The sequence below is a fragment of the Euprymna scolopes genome, chromosome 9, assembly GCF_053919585.1.
Source record: "Euprymna scolopes isolate OS-2025 chromosome 9, ASM5391958v1, whole genome shotgun sequence".
NCBI classification, from domain to species: domain Eukaryota; kingdom Metazoa; phylum Mollusca; class Cephalopoda; order Sepiida; family Sepiolidae; genus Euprymna; species Euprymna scolopes.
Window position 1 is genome coordinate 34,564,576 of NC_136490.1, and position 22,539 is coordinate 34,587,114.

The following is a 22,539-nucleotide window of genomic DNA, read 5'->3' on the forward strand; positions in this document are numbered from 1 at the left end:
CCTAGTATGTGAACTCTGACTTTCAGCTTCTTCATTTTCCAATTATCTCAATTTTATCTCACAAGACCCGTTCGCGTAAGATCAATGAAATTAAGCAACGTTAAGCCTGGTCATTACTAAATGGTACTATCATTCCTCATAAAAAGAACAAATCAATTTTGGTATAAAATGACACAACAATAGTTCATAGGATGTTTAAAAAGAAAAAAAGTCCCCCTGGAGTAGGGGTGGAATTATTGTTTTCTCCTCCACCCACTCTGTTGTTAGGGAGGTAGCATATTTTACTCTTCTAAACCTTTTCTACAACTACACACAGTATATATGATATATGACTATTATCTTGGATTTATTTATTTTATCCGATCTCTTATTTCTTAATTTATTATTATTATTATTATTATTATTATTATTATTATTATTATTATTATTATTATTATTATTATTCGAACACTTTCTAAAAAGTAAATGTAACTTTTCCCCCCTATTTTATTATTTCAGACGAATATTCATTTAAAAAAATAGGATGATACTAAAAGCTTAATATCAGACTTTATTTGATTAACGTGAAAAAGATTTCTTCGTAGCAGCATTCTTGTGCGCCATGCAACTAAAGGGAAGTAACTCGTATTGTCTATAAAACATTTTACCACACAATTGTTGAATGTATTAGATTTCTATCCACAAAACTATAAGAAATCGATTGCCTCCCCTCTCCAGCACAGACCAACTGTTTTATAAACTCAACAAAATAAATCAATAAAATAATAACCATCGAAATGTTGTTTTTTATGGCTTAGTTCTTAATGTTTGTTTTTGTTTTTTTAATTTAAAATAGGAAAAAAATGATATGTAATTTATAGTCATTAGATACATTTTGTCTGTTTTATTGATTACGTTTTAATATTTAATAAATTTTTTAAACATAATAAAATATAATCCCTCCATTTTTATTAGAAATTTTGCTTTTAGAACTATTTAGAAATATGAAATTCACCATTCATAACAGTTTGTAGCATTCGAATTTTATACGTTCAATTGTCTTTAATTTGTTCATAGTTTTGAATATAAGAAATCTACCGACCCCACACACGTATGTATTAAACCAGGGTTTCCCAAACTTCAGGACACCATGGAACCCCTGAGCAGGGCAAATGTTTTTCACAGAGCACTAACAAGATAATTTCTAAAATAAATATGAAAAAACATTAATTTCAAAATTTTACTGTTCATTAGTTGTTCCTGTTCATGATTTTATTATGTTTTCATGTTTATAACCATTTTTTGTTTTTGATTAATCAAAAATTGTTGCATTTTTTTGTTTATTTTTTTAATTTACTTTTTTATGAACCATCCTGAAATTCTTTATACCTGTAGTTATGCATTATATCTTTTTCCGGTAAAAAAAAGAAGAGACATCAATAATTAAATGTGCAACCATTTAATTTTTCTATAAAAAGCATTTGATCCTCTTTAAGAGAGGGCTTCCGGAGCTCCTCAGCAATGCTCATGAAGCCCCAGGGCTCCAGAAAGTCTACTTGGGAAAACCTTGTAGTAGACAACTAACAAAATAAATTGGAAAACTGTAGAAAAAAAAAATAACATACTCAATAAATTACTAGCCAGGTTCTACCTAATGGATTAGTCCATTTTGAAACTCTGGCACAAAAAAATCATATTTGCAATTATATATCTATTACTAATAGAAATTTTGTATTTATCTGAAAATGAAATCGTACTATTATTTCTATTAATTGTATTATTAATGTTTTCTTTTTAATATTCTCTTACAAGGCACTTACACCATTTAAGACTAATGTATTGTCTTTCAATTTATGAGGAGAGGTAGTATCTGTTCTGTTTTCATAATACCATCCTTCTGCATGTTACCTCCCTTTTTTAGGGTAGAGTAGTGTAGTACATAATGCCATTCTCCCAGGCATTATCTCTTGTGTGTGTGTGTGTGAGGGGGTGACTGTCAGTGTAGTATATATTCATTCATCATACAGACTAACAAAAATTTATGAGCATGATGCACAAATTTTGATCCTAGATTAGAGAAGTTGTTTAATAGAAAGAAAAAAAAGCTAATGTTTACAATAGACACTTTTCCTGAGCCAATTCTAATAGTAAAAACAAATAGATAAATAAATATTCTATTTCATTAACCCATACCATACCTAGTCATATATGGCACGTGGACACCTCCAGCAACTGTTATTAACAAAATCTCAACTGACTACTATCCACGGTAGATTTTTTATATCTCTGACAAGAAATGTAATTTTTTTTTACATCTGTTCAGCATAAACTTAATCAAGTTGATAGCTTCAAGGTAAATAAATCATTTTAAAGAGAAAAGAAAAACATGTCCACATCATTTTTGGATTCCTTAATCTAATTTATAAAACTTACTATATCTGTGTGTTTGTCTCCATTTTTTTTTTTTTTTTTTTTTTTTTTCACAGTGCATCTCTGAGAAGCAAGGTCATAGAATGGTACAAGATTGCATTCTTTTTTTTTTTTTGTGTGGGATATTTTTTGGGCTTTTAGCCAGTGAAAATAGCTGCTAAGCAGTCAGAATTAAAAAAAAAAAAAAAGAAAAAATTAAACTTTGCAGGTGTAAGTCGACTAAATGTTATTTGTATGTATACACAAATATACATTTATATGTTAAAGCCTGTTCATTTTTAACTATTTCTTATCTATCTGATGATAGCTAAAACATGAATAACTAAGGCTGGAGCTCTATATGTTTAGGTTTTGATTCTAGCAGATGGTACCCAAGTCTTTACTTTTGGAATCACTATATATTGAGTACAATATATATAATATGTAATATTAAATAATAAATCATATTTACATTTATTTTTATATATTTCATATATTTACATATTTTACAACCAGACAATGCTGGGTAGCCAACTAGTTTGTATTAATTTCAACAAATGTTCTGTCTATCTAGTAGTGTGCTTCAGCATGTCATGATCACCTCTTATCAATAAAATTCATGCCAACGTTGTGCTAATCAACTCCTTGTCTTCGCTGTCCCCTTAACTGTCTACAGATTAAACATGTTCTTGTTATCTGTCCTCAGCGTTTACAATTAATGTTTCCAACCTTCATCAAGAAAAGGTGAATAGATTAACTCTGGGCTTTTCAACCGTAGCTACTTGGATCTTCTCTGTTGCTAACCAAAGCAGTATTTTTTCCCTTTCCACCCCATTTTTGCTTTTTCTAAAATGACACAAACGGTTTAATAGAAACTACAACAATGCCACTTCATGCAATTATGGTTGGTTCTTTTTTAATGGTTTTAATAATTTACAAAATAGTCAAACTGTTATAATATATGCCATCTATGTATCAAATATTTCTGAACATGAAAGATGGAATTTAATCCATTTTAATAAAAAATTTATTCATCCTACTATCATGTACCCGAAAAAAAATTATATGTGCTTATGTTTATTTTTACAGATTTGCATTTCATTAATCATTAATTAAAACATGTAAAGAAAGTTCTATAGTTTTGGAACCATTCATCAAAATAAATCAATGACATCTTAATAAACAGACATTTGTTCAGTTATTGGAGTGGATGGGTCATTTTGACAAATGCACAAAATAAGAATGAAATATAAAAAAGTAAGTTTAAAATATTAGATTAAGCTAACTTAATTCAAGCAAACCCTAAGTGCTTGTTTCTGTTTTATTTTTTTTTAAATTTTTTTTTTTTGTTTTGTAGATAAGGTTTGATAATTCGTATTATTTGGGTTATTCGGATTATTTTTCTCATCTTGAATATTCAATGTTTCGATCGATGTAAAAAAAACAAAACAAAAAAAAAGTACAATTGCAGATTACTTAGCACAGTCATGGCTGACAGAAAGAGAGCATACCACCTCCATGGATTAAATAAAATGTTCCGTTCATGAAGATTCCAGAGTTTGGCAGGATACACCTGAAGGTTGGCGGTTACATCAACCAAAATGTTGTATGAATAATACTCAAGTTGAAAATAACCTAAATTATATACATGAAATTTTGTTTTAACTAATTTTTGGAACATTTGAATTTAAAAATGAAAATAAAGTTCATTAAATTTTTTAAGGCTGACTTGTATATGGTTGAAGATATAATATGTGGAGTATGATGTTGCCGTTTAATATTATGAATATCTAATATTCTCTTTTTCTTCTTCTTTACAGGTAAGTCTTCAGAGACCTTATTTTGGTAATGTAATTAAATTTTATACTCTTCATTTTGGGTATTTTTTTTCTTTTTTTCTACAAAATTAGTTGAAGATCTATCCAAATTTGAACTGAATAAAAAAAAAAAATTAAAAAAATAATATGGTCTTGTATATTTAATTTTCTTCAGCGTTTTATACTGCGTATATCTTAAAAAAATTTTTTTTTTTAAAGACAAGGAAAATCATTTTTGTTTTAGATTTTATACGTATGGATAGAAATTGTTACATGGGAGATAACTCACTTAAACTATTGAATTTTATTCATATGTGTTACTTAGTGATTATGAATAATTTCCTTTGAATCATATTTTATAATTACTAGCCGGGTTATCTGTTTTTAGGATGAAAATTAAAATGTGATAATAGTTCATTCTCTCTCTTTCCTTCTCTCTCATCTCTCCTGTTTATATATTAAGAGGGGGGGGGGCACATTAAAATTTAGAAATGTTGAATCATATTTTATTCTGTTTATCAATAACAAAATGTCAAAGCCAATTAACCTTTTTTCTTATTTTTATAAGATTTGATTCATGTAGTATACCATTAGAAGAAAAATGAAGATATTTAGATTTTCATTTCTAAAGATCAAATGCACTAAACTGAAAAAAATAATATATATTTAATCTTCAAATTTCTTTTAAAAAATTTAATAATATTCTTTGTATACTCCATTATCTCTCTTCTGTGTACCTTTTTTATATATACAAAATAATCTTAGAAGTTGTATCTTAACTTTCTATGTGACAGTTGCACCTATCTTTCATTAATTATATTTAATTGAAAAGATTCTTAAATGATTCTTAGATTTGGGCAAAAGAAACACAAAATCTGTAATATCGAAAATTTAGAAAATATTTCCAATTTTGATGAAAATAACGGAGGTTCTAATAGTCATGGTCGTATGAAAATGAAATCATTAAATAATTCTTCCATTTTCATGTAACCATAACTACAATAAGGATATGTTATTTTTGTCAAAATTGGAAATATTTAAAAAAATGGGAAAATTGCTCCACTGTCTTGTGGATGCCTTGGCAAAGGCTAAGGAAGTGACCTCCTCCCCCATTCTCTCTCGCGCTCACACATACCCTCTCTCTCTCTCGCGCTCACACATACCCTCTCTCGCGCGCTCACACATACCCTCTCTCTCTCGCGCGCTCACACATACCCTCTCTCTCTCGCGCGCTCACACATACCCTCTCTCTCTCTCGCGCTCACACATACCCTCTCTCTCTCTCGCGCTCACACATACCCTCTCTCTCTCTCTCGCGCTCACACATACCCTCTCTCTCTCTCTCGCGCCCACACATACCCTCTCTCTCTCTCGCGCTCACACATACCCTCTCTCTCTCTCGCGCTCACACACACCCCCTCTCTCTCTCGCGCTCACACACACCCCCTCTCTCTCTCGCGCTCACACACACCCTCTCTCTCTCGCGCTCACACACACCCTCTCTCTCTCTCTCGCGCTCACACACACCCTCTCTCTCTCTCTCGCGCTCACACACACCCTCTCTCTCTCGCGCTCACACACACCCTCTCTCTCTCTCTCGCGCTCACACACACCCTCTCTCTCTCTCTCGCGCTCACACACACCCTCTCTCTCTCTCGCGCTCACACACACCCTCTCTCTCGCGTGCGCACCCTCTCTCTCTCGCGCGTGCGCGCGCACCCTCTCTCTCTCGCTCGCACCATCTCTATCGCGCGCGCACATTGTCACACGCACAAAGTTCTTTTCTATATATATATATATATATATATATATATATATATATATAACAATAAAATCTGCTAATTATAAATACAAGCGTGGATCATTTAAATCTTACAGTTAGTTAAACAAAATAAATTTTTCAATTTTCCCTACTTGAATGAAAAATCCAATATAGCAACATACAAGTTAATCATTAGATGGTTTTGATTGCTTTCCAAACTCCAGAATAATTGATGTTCTTTTCTGTCGTTTCTTTTTCACTGGCAAATCATGTATTTATGGTATAGGCACAGGAATCTCTAATCCCCCCCTCCCTTTAATCTTTTTTTACACTTCTCTGGATATAACTTCTACTGAATTCGGTTGTAGGATCATAACTAAAGCATAATGTATCTATGAACTATATGCTTGCGTATATATGCTCTTCTATGTGTGGAGCACTTTGGTGAGAAAAATGATGGTTTCTACTTGGCATAAAGATTCTTCTGTAAAAGCAATTGATCCATTTGGTGATCAGTATCCCGGAAATATAAAATAATGAATACTTTCATTTAATACGATATAATTTCTTCCACTAAAAGCAGCGAATTTGGTGGTATAGTTGATAGAATATGTTATGGCAACCACTAACATCCCGTTTTTTAATTTTGTCATATCTATCCACACTGAGGAGTCCTGAAAAAGACGAAACATTTGTCTGTGGATATGTTATATACTGGCTCACTTTGTCGGCTTGCTATCACTTCAGAGATTACTACTTAAAACCAAAATTATTCAGAAGTTTCTTGTAAATACGGAACAAGAGTAATTGTGATAGTATTAATCTTTAAAATAAGAAATAAATTGAAAGAAGAAATCAATTTAACTAAATGCGGATGTGTAGGGCTTCTTTGAAAAATAATAATAGAAAAAAGAAAATTTGGCATCACGTATTTAAAAGGAAGAGTAGTTATCTATTCCCATTCTACACTAACGGGTAAGCATTCATAGATATTTCTTCGTAGCTACAGTATATTAATTTGATTTAAATGGCATTTTTAAAACCAAGTCAAGATGACTACTTTCTTAAAAAAAAAAAAAAAAAAGAAGCATATTTTAAAGGTTTTGTAAATTTTAAAAATTTATTAAATAACATTAATTAATAGTGACAAAACTAGTGTGTGTGTTTTTTTACATGTAATTTAACGACTTGGGATAGAAGTACTAGAGCTATTTCTAAAAAATACCATCTTATAAGGAACAAATACTCGTATAGTTTCAAAATATTGGTCTTTTACTAGTAACATGAATTTATATATCAGTAATCCGTTTTGATATAATATTTTAATTTTTAATATAGGAGTCATAAATGAAAAAAAATGTTTTGCATATATATATATATATATATATATATATATGGTGTTAAAACATCGTTAATTCATTACCCACACAGCAGCAGCCAGATAGCATAATGGTAAGAAGCCTTGACTAAGCAGTACTGTATGTAGATGACTATATATATATATATCACACATGTGGGTGTTTATATACGCTCATCTGTATATGAGAACAAAAAGGTGTTTTTTTTGTTTTTTTAAAGTTTAATATCAGACTGTATATTTTACAGAATTTTAATCTCAGAAGTGTAAATTATTTAACGATATCCAAAAATTATTAGGAAAAAATAAAATTATTTTACAATTTTCATTAAAACAATCAAAATGGACATGGACTAAAAAAACATAGCGTTTCTTCTTCTTCTTCTTATTTTTTTTATTTATTTATTTATTTTTTTAAAATAATTATTTAACTTTTTATACACACCCGCAACTAATATCGAGTAGGTGGTTGGTTAATAAACACTCGATAATTAACTTCAATGAAAACATGCAAGGGAGATAACTCTAGTCGACTTAATATTCTCCTGTCTTTACTCTTCAAGCGAAAATCAAATGACGTCACTTCTGAAAGAAGGTGGGAACAGATAATATAGAAATAATGATAAACAATGAAATTTTAGATAAAACTACCGAGATCTAAACGCCAACATATGTACGTTTGTATAGGAGAAAATACACAATATTTTAAAGTAAAAGTACATTTTTAATTTTACTACGATGTTGAAATTAAAAAAAAATAAAAAAATTAATGAGTTTGTCCTACCCCCGACACTTTTTTATTTTTATTTATTAATAGCAAAATGAAAAAATATAAAAAATAGTAGGTATATATTTGCAAATATAAATACCATTAGTTTTTCTCTTCTATTTTCTTTTTTTTTTCTTTTCCTTTTTTAATTTCTTTTCTCTATAAAAAAGTGTTTTTATCTTATATTTTCTAAGGAGGAAAAATTCTCCATAAAAAAAAAAATGCACACACACGAAAAGAATACCCGTCTTATAACGGGTAAAATGAATTCTGTGAACAGAAGTTTTGCATCACTTTCATGTTTCCTTTATGAAAATTAAAATCAAATTATAATGCTATTAAACCTTATATCTAGAATCCTTATTCCATTTTTGATTAAAATGTATTAGATGATATTGATTCTAGAAAATGCCTAAATTTAAGAAATTAAAAAAAAAAGATAAAAATTCAAAGAATCTTGTTTGTTTAATGACTATGGATCAAAGTTAATGCAAAACTGAAATATTTTAATGCTTTAGGGTGCTCATATTATGCTCTCTAAAAACCTTTTAAAATGCTCTCAAAGAAACTGAGATTTGGAAAATATTAATTTATGTCTAATACTAATTCCAATTTCATCATATTGGGAGGTGTCTTTTTAGGTCATCACTTATCAAGGCCTAAAGGCAACCTGAGGATAAGGGTTAATAAGTGCACAGTGGTCGTTGTGATAGCAACTTAGTGATCTTTAGGGGGGGGGGTTCTATAGAATTTAATTATTTAAGGGGGATGGATCAATAAGAACTTGTTTATATTGGACTTGAAAATGACCATTTTGTAGTCAGCTGGAAAGCAGGCCAGAAGAACAGTTCCACAGACAGTTCAAGGAAAGAAACTTTGTTCATGAAATTTAGATTTAAGCACAGATAGAGTGAGATGAAATTGTTGATAGTGGTTGTAGATAGATGGGTGCTTTTTATGAAAGTTATGCAGAGTGTGATCATAGACTGAAGCTCAGACAACACCTGCCATGAAAGTAACAATTGAGCAGAGCTAGGCTCACAATCTCTCTTCTGTGGAAGAGAGGAAAAAAGGACATCATCTACTAGGTTTCAAAGCCGGTTTTGCATTTTGGCAAGGCAGGATGCAGATATTCTGAGCAGCTCCTGCTGAGATGTTGCAACAGTACTTCATTTTGGGACGTATTTAGTTTTTGTACAGATAGAGGATTGTGTCAAGAGTGAAATACCTTCTGGCCCGATAAGATAGCGCAACCAGTTTTCCAGTGACATTGGCAACAGATTTGGTATGTCTTCCATTTTAGATCAGGTGTTAAGGTCACTCAGAAGCTTGTCTGAATTGTCACAATGGGCTTCCATTCCCTTTATATATATATATATATATATATATATATATATATATATATATACACATACACACACACACACACATACAAAGACATATGCACATACCGAACTGATTGAGCACTTTCATATCAACACAGTAAAGATTCAAATAGGCATAAACTTAGCTGTGAAATTTTCATGAGTGTTTTCTTTGTCTATTTATATGATTGACTTTTAATACTACTTCTCTTCAAATAATGTCTGTCATGGTTAATATTAATAAAAAAATGTTTATTCTTCCATAAAAATACTCATCATTGTCAACTAAAAATTCTGTAAGTAAATAAAACGAATGTTATTAATTATCGAAAATTATAGCAGTATAAATCTTTTAAAATAAATTCTCATCACCATGGAAATAATTGTTAGCTAAATATTTTTCAAATAAAAACAGAATACGTTTTCAAAATCCCTAATGCTTCATTCGAATTTGGAACGATTTGTTTTGTAATCTTAATTTTTGGCGAGCAGCACTTTTTGTTTTTTGTATTTACATACATACTATTATACCTTTTTTTTCTTTATTTTAATACTTTTTTTTGTTTCTCATGTTAAAAAAGAAAAATATGATTAAATGTGATTATAAAAGCAATCTATTAATACGTTTAAGTAAATATTGTTAAAATTTGAATTTGGAAGCTTCATATTATCATTATGAAATACTTTGTCGTTTCTTTATTGTGAATTTTATATTGAAAAATTTCAGCTGCTTTAACTCTCTTGCATTCTCCAGTATTTCCTAGCAATTTTGAACAGTCCTCCCTCACTATTTCCTCCCTCCAGTTCAATGAATTAGAATGATTTCGTTCTGTATTACAAATTTTGTAGGTTAAGTTAATCTTAATTTGTTTTATTTTTAGTCACTTCATACTTGAAACTCAAGTTCAGGACTTAAATTTGCATGTTCTAAACAGAATCCACTTACTATATGCAACTTTTTCTTTTTCTTTTTTTCTTTTAAGTTTTTTTTTTTTAATTTTAAAACTTTTTTTTTTTTTTAATTTTTTCTTTTCTTTTTTCTTTTTTTTTTCTTCAAGACTCCAATAATTTCTCACTTTCACACATACCAAATCTGGCAGAAACCATAATTATTTTTTAGACTTTTATATATATATATATATATATATATATATATATATATATATATATATATATGTGTGTGTCAAAACATCGTTTATTCATTACCCACACAGTAGCAGCCATATAGCGTAATGGTGAGAAGCCTTGACTGTCATTTGGGCGGTTGGGTTTCGATCCTGGCTTGAGGCAGTTGCCTGTCTAGCCGCACTGATGAGCTGCGAAATGGTGCAACAGTACTGTATGTGGATGACATATATATATATATGTATATATTCTTTCAGGTTAATATTTTCCAGAGGTGAAGCAACCAATGAATTTTAATGAGGTTCATATTAGTGCTAGGTAGGGCAAGTTATACTTTTTATTTGTTTTACATAAGCATCTATATATTGCTATACATTTATGCACATTTCGGTTAGCCAGTTACAAGAAATTAAAGACCTCTTCATGCGATATTGCTTATACAAAAGTACAAGTTTGTATAAGCAATATTGCATGAAGAGGTCTTTGACTGAAACATGCATGAATGTATAGCAACATATAGATGCTTATGTAAAACAAATAAAAAGTATGTGTGTGTGTGTGTATGTATATATATATATATATATATATATATATATATATATATATATATATATATTATACTTTTTATTTGTTTAAGCAAAAAAAAAACATTTACATATATATATATGCGAATGTTTTTTTTTTTTTGCTTACATAGACAAGTTATGTTTTCAGTCTGTGGTCTCATCAGAACTACTATTCTATACGACGCTATATTTTGTATATAGATAATTTAGTCTAGAACTCTGTTGGAATAAAGGCAATATGGGCTTTTGTAGGTTGAATACGCAACATGGTTGACCAATGCTGATGTCACGTGGAAACTGAAAATTGCGAAATGCGGATATAGGAACAGAATTCATTTTAATAATACAGTACATGAAATAAAGTGCATGAAATATAATTAAAACTAATTAAAATAAATAAAATTAAAATGTTTAAATGAATCAATCTATTTAGAAAGATTTAGATAATAAATTGTCAGAAAAATGAAAGAAACAAATCACTTTCAAAAAATTTCTGAAAAAAATTATTTGAAAAAGATGTAAAAAAAAAAAGTCGGTATTATTTATTGCTTCATCTTTTTAATTTATTAATTTATTTTTTTGTGTGTCAAAAACTGTTAAAGCCTATTTGGTTCCTATTATCGCATTTCGCAATTTTAAGTTTCCATCAGTCGGCCATGTTGCCTATTCAACTTATGAAACCCCATATTGCTGGAATAAAAATATACCAATTTATTATTTAGTAATAAGCCTAAATTAATATAAGTAGTAGTAGTAGTAATATGACAACTAATGGCAAGCAATCTACACAGAAATGTTTGTGTTTTATTCTCTGGGAAGTGGGGGGGGGCAATCGGAAGACTGATTAATTACAATGATTTTTCTAGCTAGTTAGTTAAACAATTTTAGCATTTGAGTGAGAAGTACCAAAATTCTTTTTAAACAAAGGGATTGACACTCATTGGCTGTGGAAGTAAATAGATTGTAGGTAGATAATAAAACTAAGATCTGTTTAGTAGCTCTAGTTAGCATTAGTTAACTAGAAAAACCATCATAAACTGTAAATTCATGATTTCTCCTTAGAATGAAGCACAAACGCTTCTGTGTTACTTGCATGCCATAAGAATATTTTTATACTTCAAGTATTGAACACTGATAAAGCAGATACTAAATATCTATAATATATGCACACATGATTTATTTATAAGTGAATGCCCATGAAATGTGTGTGCATAGATAACTTAATTATTTCTCCCTTTGCTAAATGAACAATTCTGTTTTAAAGGAGGACAATTCATGAACGTTTGATAGATGATGAAATTACACGATAGAATGATTTTGTAGACACCAATGAGTTTAATGGATGGAGATTAATTCCTTTATTCAATTCGTTAGTAGTTGGAAAAGATAAAATGAGTCATTTATGGCCCTTTTTACCTCCTTGGTTTGTTAGGAGTGTGGCAGCATTTAAACAATATTTTCACAAACTATAATCCAATTGGTCTTGTTAGAAAATAATTCATCTATTAATCATTTTATATACAAAAAAAATAAATAAATAACGAAGATGAATTTAGCGTTTTTGTAAGGCATTTATGAAATACTCTTGCTATTTTGTTTGTCTTTCATAAAATGGATGCCATATTAGCTTTCTTTGGTTTAGTAATTAATGTAATGTGAAAATAATCAAAACTATTAGTTTCATCTTTGTAAACTGAGGTGATGAATAGGAGTACATCTGGGTTCCTCTTCACAAGAATGTGATTGGCTGGTTTAATACTGACTGTTAAACCAGCTTGGAGAGATGTTGAAAGATATACCTAAAGTGTCATACATAAGGATATACCAGCTCCGACCATGAACATCCATTCAGACAGGTAACTTAATTATTACTCTAATATCGTAGCCAAAACCACTCAACTATTTCAAACAAATATGTTCCTTTCGCAGGACATAAGTTGTGTAATGGACACTTTAGTGGACTGGAATCGACTGTGTTGAGCTCAAATTTAGTCAGATCTGTTGCATCTGTTTACACTGTATGACTCTTAGAAAAAACTATGAAATTATTTCTGTCTACTACAAATAAAATAGGAATTTTGGTTCTATGAATTCTTTAAGCTAGTGTTCCAAATCAGACGTTATAAAAAAAAAAACAACAAAAAAAACATTTTAGCGTTTTAATATATTTCTAATATTTTTGCTGATGAGTGATATTTTTAAAAAATTTACTAAAATCTAGAATAAAATGGATTTAACTGTTATTCTAAAATTGTTTTCTAATCTATTTCTTAAATTTTACTTTTTATTTGGAATTTTATATGAAAATTCCAAATAAAGGAGTGGGTGGATATTGTGTGTATACATGTCTTTGTATAGCGTTATTTAAAAGTTGGAATCTATTTTGGTTATTGGTTCTTTGATTTTTATATTATTTGAATTAAGATTAAATTATCCATGAAACTATTGTATAAGGCATAGAGAATAAAACTGAACATGTTAAGATTAGAGATAAAAATTATGAAAAAGTAATTTTTGCTCATGTCTTTTAATAAGTAATGAACATGGTCTAATTGTTAGTAGATAAACAGTATTTCAAAAGATTTGTATTATTCACTTTATTATTTAAGTTTATCATTTATATTTCTTTTGACAAGAGGTTTGACACTGTCTGGCTGTTTTTATGCCAAGTCTTCAGTGATCACAATTGTGGGAATTGACTGCGTCCATGTAACACTGTTTGCAGTCTTGTCTGATGGCTTCTTTCTCTGCCTTTTTATGGCACCTGACTTTCTTTTTGCTGTTCAATCTGCAAGTGCTAATATACTCCTTGCTTCTTTCAACATGCACAAACTAGCAAAACGGTTTGCCCTTATTAGGACATTGTTTTGGAATGGCCAGTTTTTCAAGTATAGTGTCTGATCTAATGTTCCTGACCTGGTAGGGCTTTGTTGCATATCCACCTTACTATTGTCCGGTAATTTCTCTGAAGTCTGACAAAATAGACTTAAGTGAAGGACCAATACTCATTGCCATACAACATCCTGCTACAATCAATATACCTTACCCTTTATAATAATTGGGATAACTCTGGATGTTAGGATTGGGAGAAATTCTCTAAACATTTTTCAAGTTGTCTTGACTCTGATGATAAAACATAGTTCACAGCCACCTCCAGCATCCAGCATATCTTCTAGGTAATAAAGAGTCTATCACCTTCGAGGTGTCCTTGATTATTTCAACTTCTGTGTAAGGGTTGCTCTCCATCGTGCATGCAAGTTTTAGATATCTTTTACATCTTACGTCTGGATCATAGCCTATCATACACTCTGCTGCACTTTTATTATTCATTTAAATAATAATGAACTGTTTCCATGATAATGTAGTTATGATAAATAAATGCAAATTTCACATTTATTTAATGTTGATCTTACAGTTTAATTGCATGGGGGGGGGAAATATTATTGAAAATATCCATTTGGCCCCTAATGATTTATTTCATGCTCATGCACTTTTGAAATATTTTGTTTTAAAATTCCATTAGAATGAAATGAATCGTTATAAAGCAAAACCATCCCTATGGACAAAATGAATATATGCAACCACATTTTTCAGTTATGAGATATCTGAAAAGTAATGTCACAAACAGTTTACTTCAATCTTGAAAGTAATCTCCTCGAGTTTAATGCATTTTATTCTCCTTCTTCATCAGGTTGCTATGCACTGCTGAAAGAATTAATCTGAAATGATCCTCAGTTTTCTCATTATGGCTTTCTTAATGTTCCAGCTAGGCTAGGTTCTTAGTTGGGAATTTCTAACTTCTCATAACGATGTGAGCAGGTGCATTGTCATGGTGAATAAATGTAAATTAAAGCATGCAAAAAAAAAAAAAAGATTTTCGTTAAGCCACTTGATGTAAATTGCTAACAAGAACAAAAGATGATTATCGTAAATACAGGAGATGCCTATTAAGTTTAGTCTTCAATAAACAAAAGCTATGGGTAAGAGTAAAACGATCTGCAGAAAGAGTTCCACAAGCCTGCATTTTTGGAAAGAAGCTATTGGAATAGGAAGCTGTATTATTAAAAAAAAAAAAAAAGTAAAGTAGTGAATTGGTGAAGACCACTAGACCAATGATTCAAATAAGCTGGAACAAAAGAAGCAGGGAATAAATCAAGCAATTCTGAAGAACACATGCCATAATAGTAATTAGAGGGAAAACAGACTAGTAACATAACGTCCGAAAGAGAGAGAGAGAGAGGGTGCAAAGAAGATAGGGTGAGACCAATTAAATTACAGAAATATTTCTGCGCCATATCAAAATTTCTCTAATGGCACTGAGCTTCACCAGCCCAAATATAACAACAAAACTCTCTACATGATCTGATAGTAGATTTGTAGAGAATAGTCTCTGGTGTGTGAAAGTGTTTAGAGCACTATAGAGAATCTACATTAAAAGAAGCAGAAACAGCAATGGATCTAATTTATGAACTTCAAAAAAGATTTGATGAAAAAGAAAGACCAAGGAATTTCAGTCAATTTCTCCTCAAGAGCAGAGTTGTCCATGAGAATTTCTGGAATCAAAATAGATGCACCTACAACTTGTTTGCAGAAAATAAAGATTATTTATGTATTCTAAAGATATGTTTGATGATTATATAATCGGCTTATTTGTCATTTATCTACAGTTCTCTCAATAGCTTTGTCTCAATTGTTATGACATTGAATAAAATATGTCTTTTCGATCTGTTTATTCTCTCTAAAATTCTAGTAAATGGTCCAAAGTCTTAGTATAAGGTTAATAAAACCAAATTAATGTTTCTAACTTCGTTTTTATTTCTAGATCTTTTGACTCCAATGCATGCAGTGTCGAATACGGATTGTACAGATCTTTTAAATGTTGCAAATAAAATTTGAAATATAAAGAGATTCACTTTTCATTAGACGTAGACATGATAGTATAAATGCTAGCTGCTCTAAAAGTATTTCTCGTTATAAACATATGAAGATACAAAATTCCAAGTTTTAACTTATTTTGTTCAGGTGAGCTTGTTTTAATTGGATGTAAATTGTGTCTATGATTTTCAATGCTTTAATACAGAAATATTTGCTTAGTATTTTAATTCTCTTTATTGAAAGTTGTTACAGTGTTATTGTTATATTATTATAACAATTGTGCTGGATTATATCACTACGGTATGATAAATGATATAAAAGTTTATGGGATAAGGTGGTTGTAGTACAGCCAATATAAGACATTTTTGTTTTTTTTTTGTTCGTAGAATTAGCATTTCAAGATGAAAGTGATCTTATAAACTACATTAGTCTTAGTGGATTTGTGAGAGTGTTTTTTTTTTTTTTTATGTGAAAGTGAATTTTTTTTAGTTTTTTGGGTAAAAATAATTTTTTTTATAAGAATGAATTTTTTTTTTGTGAGAGTGAACTTATTTTAATATTAATTTAAAAAAAAAATGTTATAATCTGTATTAATGTGACAACTTATCGTTTCTGTATCTCTCTGCTTTCTGACTTGTGTTATATTTTTATTAATGATTTATGAACCAAATAAATATCTTTATACACACATGCATTGTGTATTTATACATGTTTTTTTTTTCTTTCATTATCGCAGTTTATCTTTGCCACGTTTCATGATTGGCTCATCTGTTTAACTAAGACCAATAAACTTTGCATGCATGAAAGCCACAAGATGTTTGCTGAGTTTTCTTCAAGAAAATTTACTTGGGAGAAAGAAAGAGAGAAACTAAAGTTCCCTTACTAATTGTTTACTTGACTTTCTAATTTAAGAAATGAGTGACGCAGATGGACAGAGACATCGGTAACATTTGCTGAGATTATCATTTTTCAACATCGTTGATGTCTTGTTTGTATGGCTTCCCAGAAAGAGACTGACTGACTGAAAACTATTACATCTTCATATTGTTAAACTGTTTGTCTACTACATTTGACCTTGAATAAAACAGAATTATTGTGTCTCTTCAAAATTTGAAAGGAATTTGGAGGCATTTAAACAGCCAAATAGAAACACACTTCTGATTGTAAAGTTCTTAGCAAATTCTCAAATTTAGAAATCTTATGACATCGAATAATTCCATATAGATTAAAACGCTATTACCTTAACAAGAAATAGTTTCATAACAATTTGGTTTAATTACTAATTTAATGATCAAGCGATACTGTAATACTTAAATTAACTTTTAAAATCCTATAAAAAAGAAAAAAAACTGAAGGAAGAAGAAAGAAAAAAAAAAAAAAAAAAAAAAAGCAAAAAGACTCCTGGACAACACTGCACCGGATGTTATTGATAAATGATAATTTTTAGTTTGTATCTAGTGATTTGATTTAATTTACACATGTTTCATTGCTAAATTAAATTATCTGTGTGTGTGTGTGTGTGTCTGTGTGTGTGTGTGTGTGTGTGTGAGAGAAGAAAAATCTTTCTTTATTAAAATTCATTTAAACAATTTTTTAAACAATATATCTTAAACAAAAAAAAAAAAAAAAAAAAAAAAAAAAAAAAAGAAATCCTCAGGCAATTATTTGTTTATCCACACTGAAAAATTAAGTTGATTTTTTTTTTTCACTTGTTTGTAAAACGTAACAGCTGCTGACTTAAATTTCGATTTTTTTTCTTTTTTTTTAAGAACTGCAAATGCAGTCGTTGTAGAGGAATATTCATTATTAGAGATTTTTGTTGATGCCTCTGGCTACAAATCTATAAGATTAGGAGAATGTGATCCACTAATCCAATGTGTTTACTTAGAAATGCTTGTAACATGAACATATGAAAAACCTAATATTTCTATCCTCCATTTAGGTACTTGTCTAAGAATATGTTATGTATTTGTTTTTTGCTGCATTAATAGTATTTTGTATTTATTTTTTTAATTGGATTATTATTTTTATGAGTTTGAAATGTATGCTTCCATGTATGTCTCTTTGAGTATGTTTATTATCAACCCTGAAGGTTTGTATTCTATTTAATATTTTTTGTGTATACATTTACGATATCCAACATGCAGACAAAATTTTGATAAATATTTCATCAGATGGTTTCCAAAATGTTACTCTATTTTCATTTTTAACCATTATATTTTAATTCATCGAAGTTCTTAAAGTGTTCTATTATAGTTCTTGATATGAACTGGCAAAATATCTGTTCACTTCCTGCTGAACAGTGTGCAAATGAGACCACTGAATGGTTCCAAACAGCAATTGAAGCACATGTTCCCGCACGGAAATTTTATAGCAAGCCCCACTCTCCCCAATGGTTTACTTCTACTTGTGCAGTCGCCATCGTGCAAAGGCAGCATGCATACCGCAGATTTAACCGACATAAGTCCAGTTCAAACAGGCAGAAGTATATAGAAGAAAGAAATAGTGACAGCTAAGAGAGAATTTACTGAAACCACCAAAAAACGCATCGAAGCACAGAAATTAGGAACCCGTGACTTCTGAAAAATCTACAACAGTGTAGTAAATAATGGGCAATCAACAATCCCCCCACTATCCAACAATCATGAGGTTGTTTGCTCAGCAACCGAGAAGGCTAACATGCTTGCCAGTCGGTTTGTTTCCAACTCGACACTGGACCCTGACAACCACCCCCTCCCTGACTTTCCCTTCCGAGTCCCTGCTTCCCTAACTGTACTGACATTGACATGCAGAAGTTCAAGTGCAACGTGAACTGACATCTTGCTGCCCAACTCTACACAGTACCCCTGATGCCTATGTCCCTGATAGTAGCCCCCTACAACAAGTGGCAATATGCCTTGTTTGGGGTGAAAATGTAATTTAAAAAAAAAAAAAATTGTTTTAAAAATATATTTAAAAAAAAATAAATAAATAAAATTGCTAAATAGATCCAGTTTTTGAAATTTGTCGTGAAAGGCTGGAGGGCACGTTTTCCGTAATTAGAAGTTCCATTATGTTTAAAATTTCAATTAAATAAACTTTCTTGCTTCTCTAGTAAAGTAGTTAATCCATTTTTTTTTTTCTCCAAAGACTTTCTCCTATAACAAGTGTTTGACTTTCTATATTTATTTTTTTTATCACTTATCTTTGTATGTCTTCTAATCACTATTTTATTAAAATTCCTATGTCTAGACATAAGTTACAAGGCTTAAATTCAATTTGAGCTTATATATATATATATATATATATATATATATATATATATATATATACATATATATATATATATATATATATATATATATATATATATATATAAGTTTTGGGACAATTGATCAGGAATTAGAAAAATCGAAACTTTTGGGGGTATCTGAATCGGAAAAATTTGTGTCTATTTCCCAATGCCAAAAAAACGATTCTTTTAATTGTCTTTTTAATTTTATTTTGTTTAAAATAGTCTTCCACTGCTAGTAGTAACGATAAAAAAATAAATATTTATAATTTTAAACTACCAGTCATACTAAAATGTATAGATCTTCCTCCACAAATATATTTTTACGTTTAAGAAAATATCTGCACATTTAACATCTATTTTGATGATAACCGGGGAAAATAGCAACTCTATAGTTAAATACTTAGAGATTTATAAAGGATCAGAATCGGTAATTGTATCGGAATCAGGAAAAATATTGGAATCGTCCCACTTACTTTCCAAGAAGTTTTCCAACATAACAACTTATTAGATAATAATATAAGACATAATATCAGCAAGCAATTATTGTCTTAATATTATCGGTTTGTAACTGTTTTAATTTATGAGTAATACTTGTTCTATATTAACTGTAATGTATGACATAATCATAATGATACATTGGTTCCCATTCGGTCATCACAGTTAAGCATTGTTGAGTCTGGTCAATACTAAATGGGTGACCATTTGGGAAAACCAGATGCTATATACGCTCTTTGCTGTTTTCAATATTGTTTCCAGTCATCCTTGATTTCTCCTTGCCACTGGAATCCAAACAATGTCAAATCAAGAGAAATGTTAAGGGATTGTGCAGCACTTGCTTTACAGCTACCCTTTTAGGGGGTATCCATTGTCTTTTAAGATTAAATCTCATCCATCCATCCAGTGCAGTCACATACGACATTGAACTCACTATACGAGTTTGTAATGCAATTCAAATCTTGTCGGTAGCTGAATACTTGATGCTTTACCAGGGCTATCAAGGCTGACACCATCACTAGATGGGGTGCCTACCACGGCTTAAGAGAGTTCCATCTACCCTCGAGAGAAGGATAGACTGTGCCAGTTTCTCAACCTGGAATTTTACCTCACGTTAGACTAAATGGCGTCCATGTTATCTCTTTTGGAAAGTGCTTTTTAAAATATCGACCTCTATTTTGAAATTTAAGTATTATTGGATAAGGCTCTTGATAGGAAATTCAAGAGTTCAGCTTAGATGAATAGTTTAACTTTGTACATTAGAATTTTTCGAGTTTTATTGTGAGGTACACATTTTATATATATTCCCTCTGCTTCAGGACTTGCTTCTTTAAGGTGTGTTATTCTTCTGACACTGATGATCAGCTCAATCAACAAACGTTTTTTTGTTCACAGTGGGATAAATAACTGAAAGAATGATGAGCATAGGCTGCATAATAATTTTGTTTTAATATTGGCAAGACAGAAAGATGAAGTGCTAAGTTTAGCATTCCATCTTAATCATGGGTGAGAGGCATGCCATGCACAAAAACCAAAAACAGTAAACATATTTACTGAAGTTATCAGAAAAGGCAACATTGCATTAAACCATGTGTGTGCATATTCGGATCTTCTTACAAATGAAGCAGCAAAAAAAATGTTGGTGAGATTTGTGGAACTAACATTTTGCTTTGGTGGTTGTCTAACTTGCTATTTGCTTTCTTGCTTTCTCCTCATCACTTGAAAATGGCTTGGTACAGAGGCTTAAAAAAGGCACATGTTTTACTTGCTAACTTTTGCATGATTGGATAAACTACATATATTTATATGCTATTGTTTGGGATCATGTCAGGTTGTTTCGGCCAAGTTGTTCAGGATTTTGCTGGAGCATGTGGACGGAGTTGTTCGTAACTGTGTTGAATCGTATATATGGCATTGTTCAGTTTCCGTGTAGTATCCAGTTGACTTGACGATTGTTGCAGTCATACTACCATGTGTGATCATTTTTTTTTTCTTTTCCCTCATGAAACAACCGGGATAAACTACATATATTTATATGCTAAAATAATACCTATCCTGGGGCAGGTAAAATTAATTCCCAAAGCAAAATAGTTTTGCACTATTATATCAACTAAGAAAGATCAAAATGAAAGTATAATAATACAAAACCTTATGTCCAGAATTCTATTCTAATTTTGATCAAAATCCATTACATGATTTTAATTCTAGAAAATGTCTAAAAATTTAAGACTTAAGCTTAAAAGGTCTTAAGAAGAAATTGAAATTCAGGGAATCTTTCTTAATTGGTGTCTATGGATCAAATTCTATACAAATGTGATATATTTGAAGTTTTGAATGGGAAATTGTACCCATATGATGTCCCATAAAACCCCTTTCAAATACTCTAACAAAACTTAAATTTGTGGAATATTAATTTATATACCTATTAAACTTTGACAAACGACTTGCACTCCCTTTTCACCTATTTTTTATGATACTGAATTAAACTAAGTATAGCCCACAGTTTGATTTCTCACGCCCAGCAGTTGTGTTCCAAAATTTATAACGGTCAGTTAATTTAGGAGTGAATTCTCTACATGCAAATATGGAAATACGTACACCTAACTTTACATAAATAGGCACACACACGCACACATTACTTTTTATAATAGAGTAGAAGCTATTGTATAACTAATTTTATCACTTGTGTAATTAGTTATATAATTTTTAATATTAAAACGATTTAGAAATATTTTTGGAACGCCAAGTAAGATAGATGACTATGCAGGTACTCTTAAAATTCTCTTTAGATTCTTGTAATTTCAATAATTTTGTCTGGATAGTTTTAATTCTTTGGAGCACTTAATCTTTTTTTTTTTTTTTTTTTTTTTAAATTTTAGGACTTTGGATGAACTCCAATAATATAATTAACAGTGGTTTTTATATTCCAGCATTTTTAGTTCACTTGGCAAGATTTTATTTTCTCACTTTTCACTTTCTCCGTTCCTTTTTTTGGTCTTCAGAAATGGTAGCATCTAATAGTTAATGGGATTTTCTTGGCTTTCACTACAAAATGGTTACAACTATTTTCATTGTCTGGATTGGATGAACATTTGGATTCCAAACAACCAACATTTTTTTTTTTGTCCAACAAATCTTTTGTGTAGAAGGGAAATAGCTGTTAACTTTTACCTATTACAAATAGAATTAACAAAAAATATATGCATTTAATGTATTTATGCTGATGACACCACAATCTATGGGTACAC

General features: G+C 30.3%; 1 protein-coding gene across 5 annotated transcripts in view; it reads left to right on the forward strand.

Moving 5' to 3' along the window:
- The window catches only part of LOC145284500 (cAMP-dependent protein kinase regulatory subunit-like), a 416,793-nt gene that overhangs the window by 304,662 nt on the left and 89,592 nt on the right, over nucleotides 1–22,539 (forward strand). The window contains exon 2 of one of the 5 annotated variants that reach the window (XM_080133377.1): nucleotides 4,209–5,104. The exons of the other annotated variants lie outside the window; for them this stretch is intronic. Coding sequence (XP_079989503.1) covers nucleotides 4,209–4,298 — 90 coding nt within the window. The 3' untranslated portion in view covers nucleotides 4,299–5,104. Of the gene's footprint in view, nucleotides 1–4,208; nucleotides 5,105–22,539 lie in introns of those variants that run through there. 5 annotated transcript variants of the gene reach the window in all.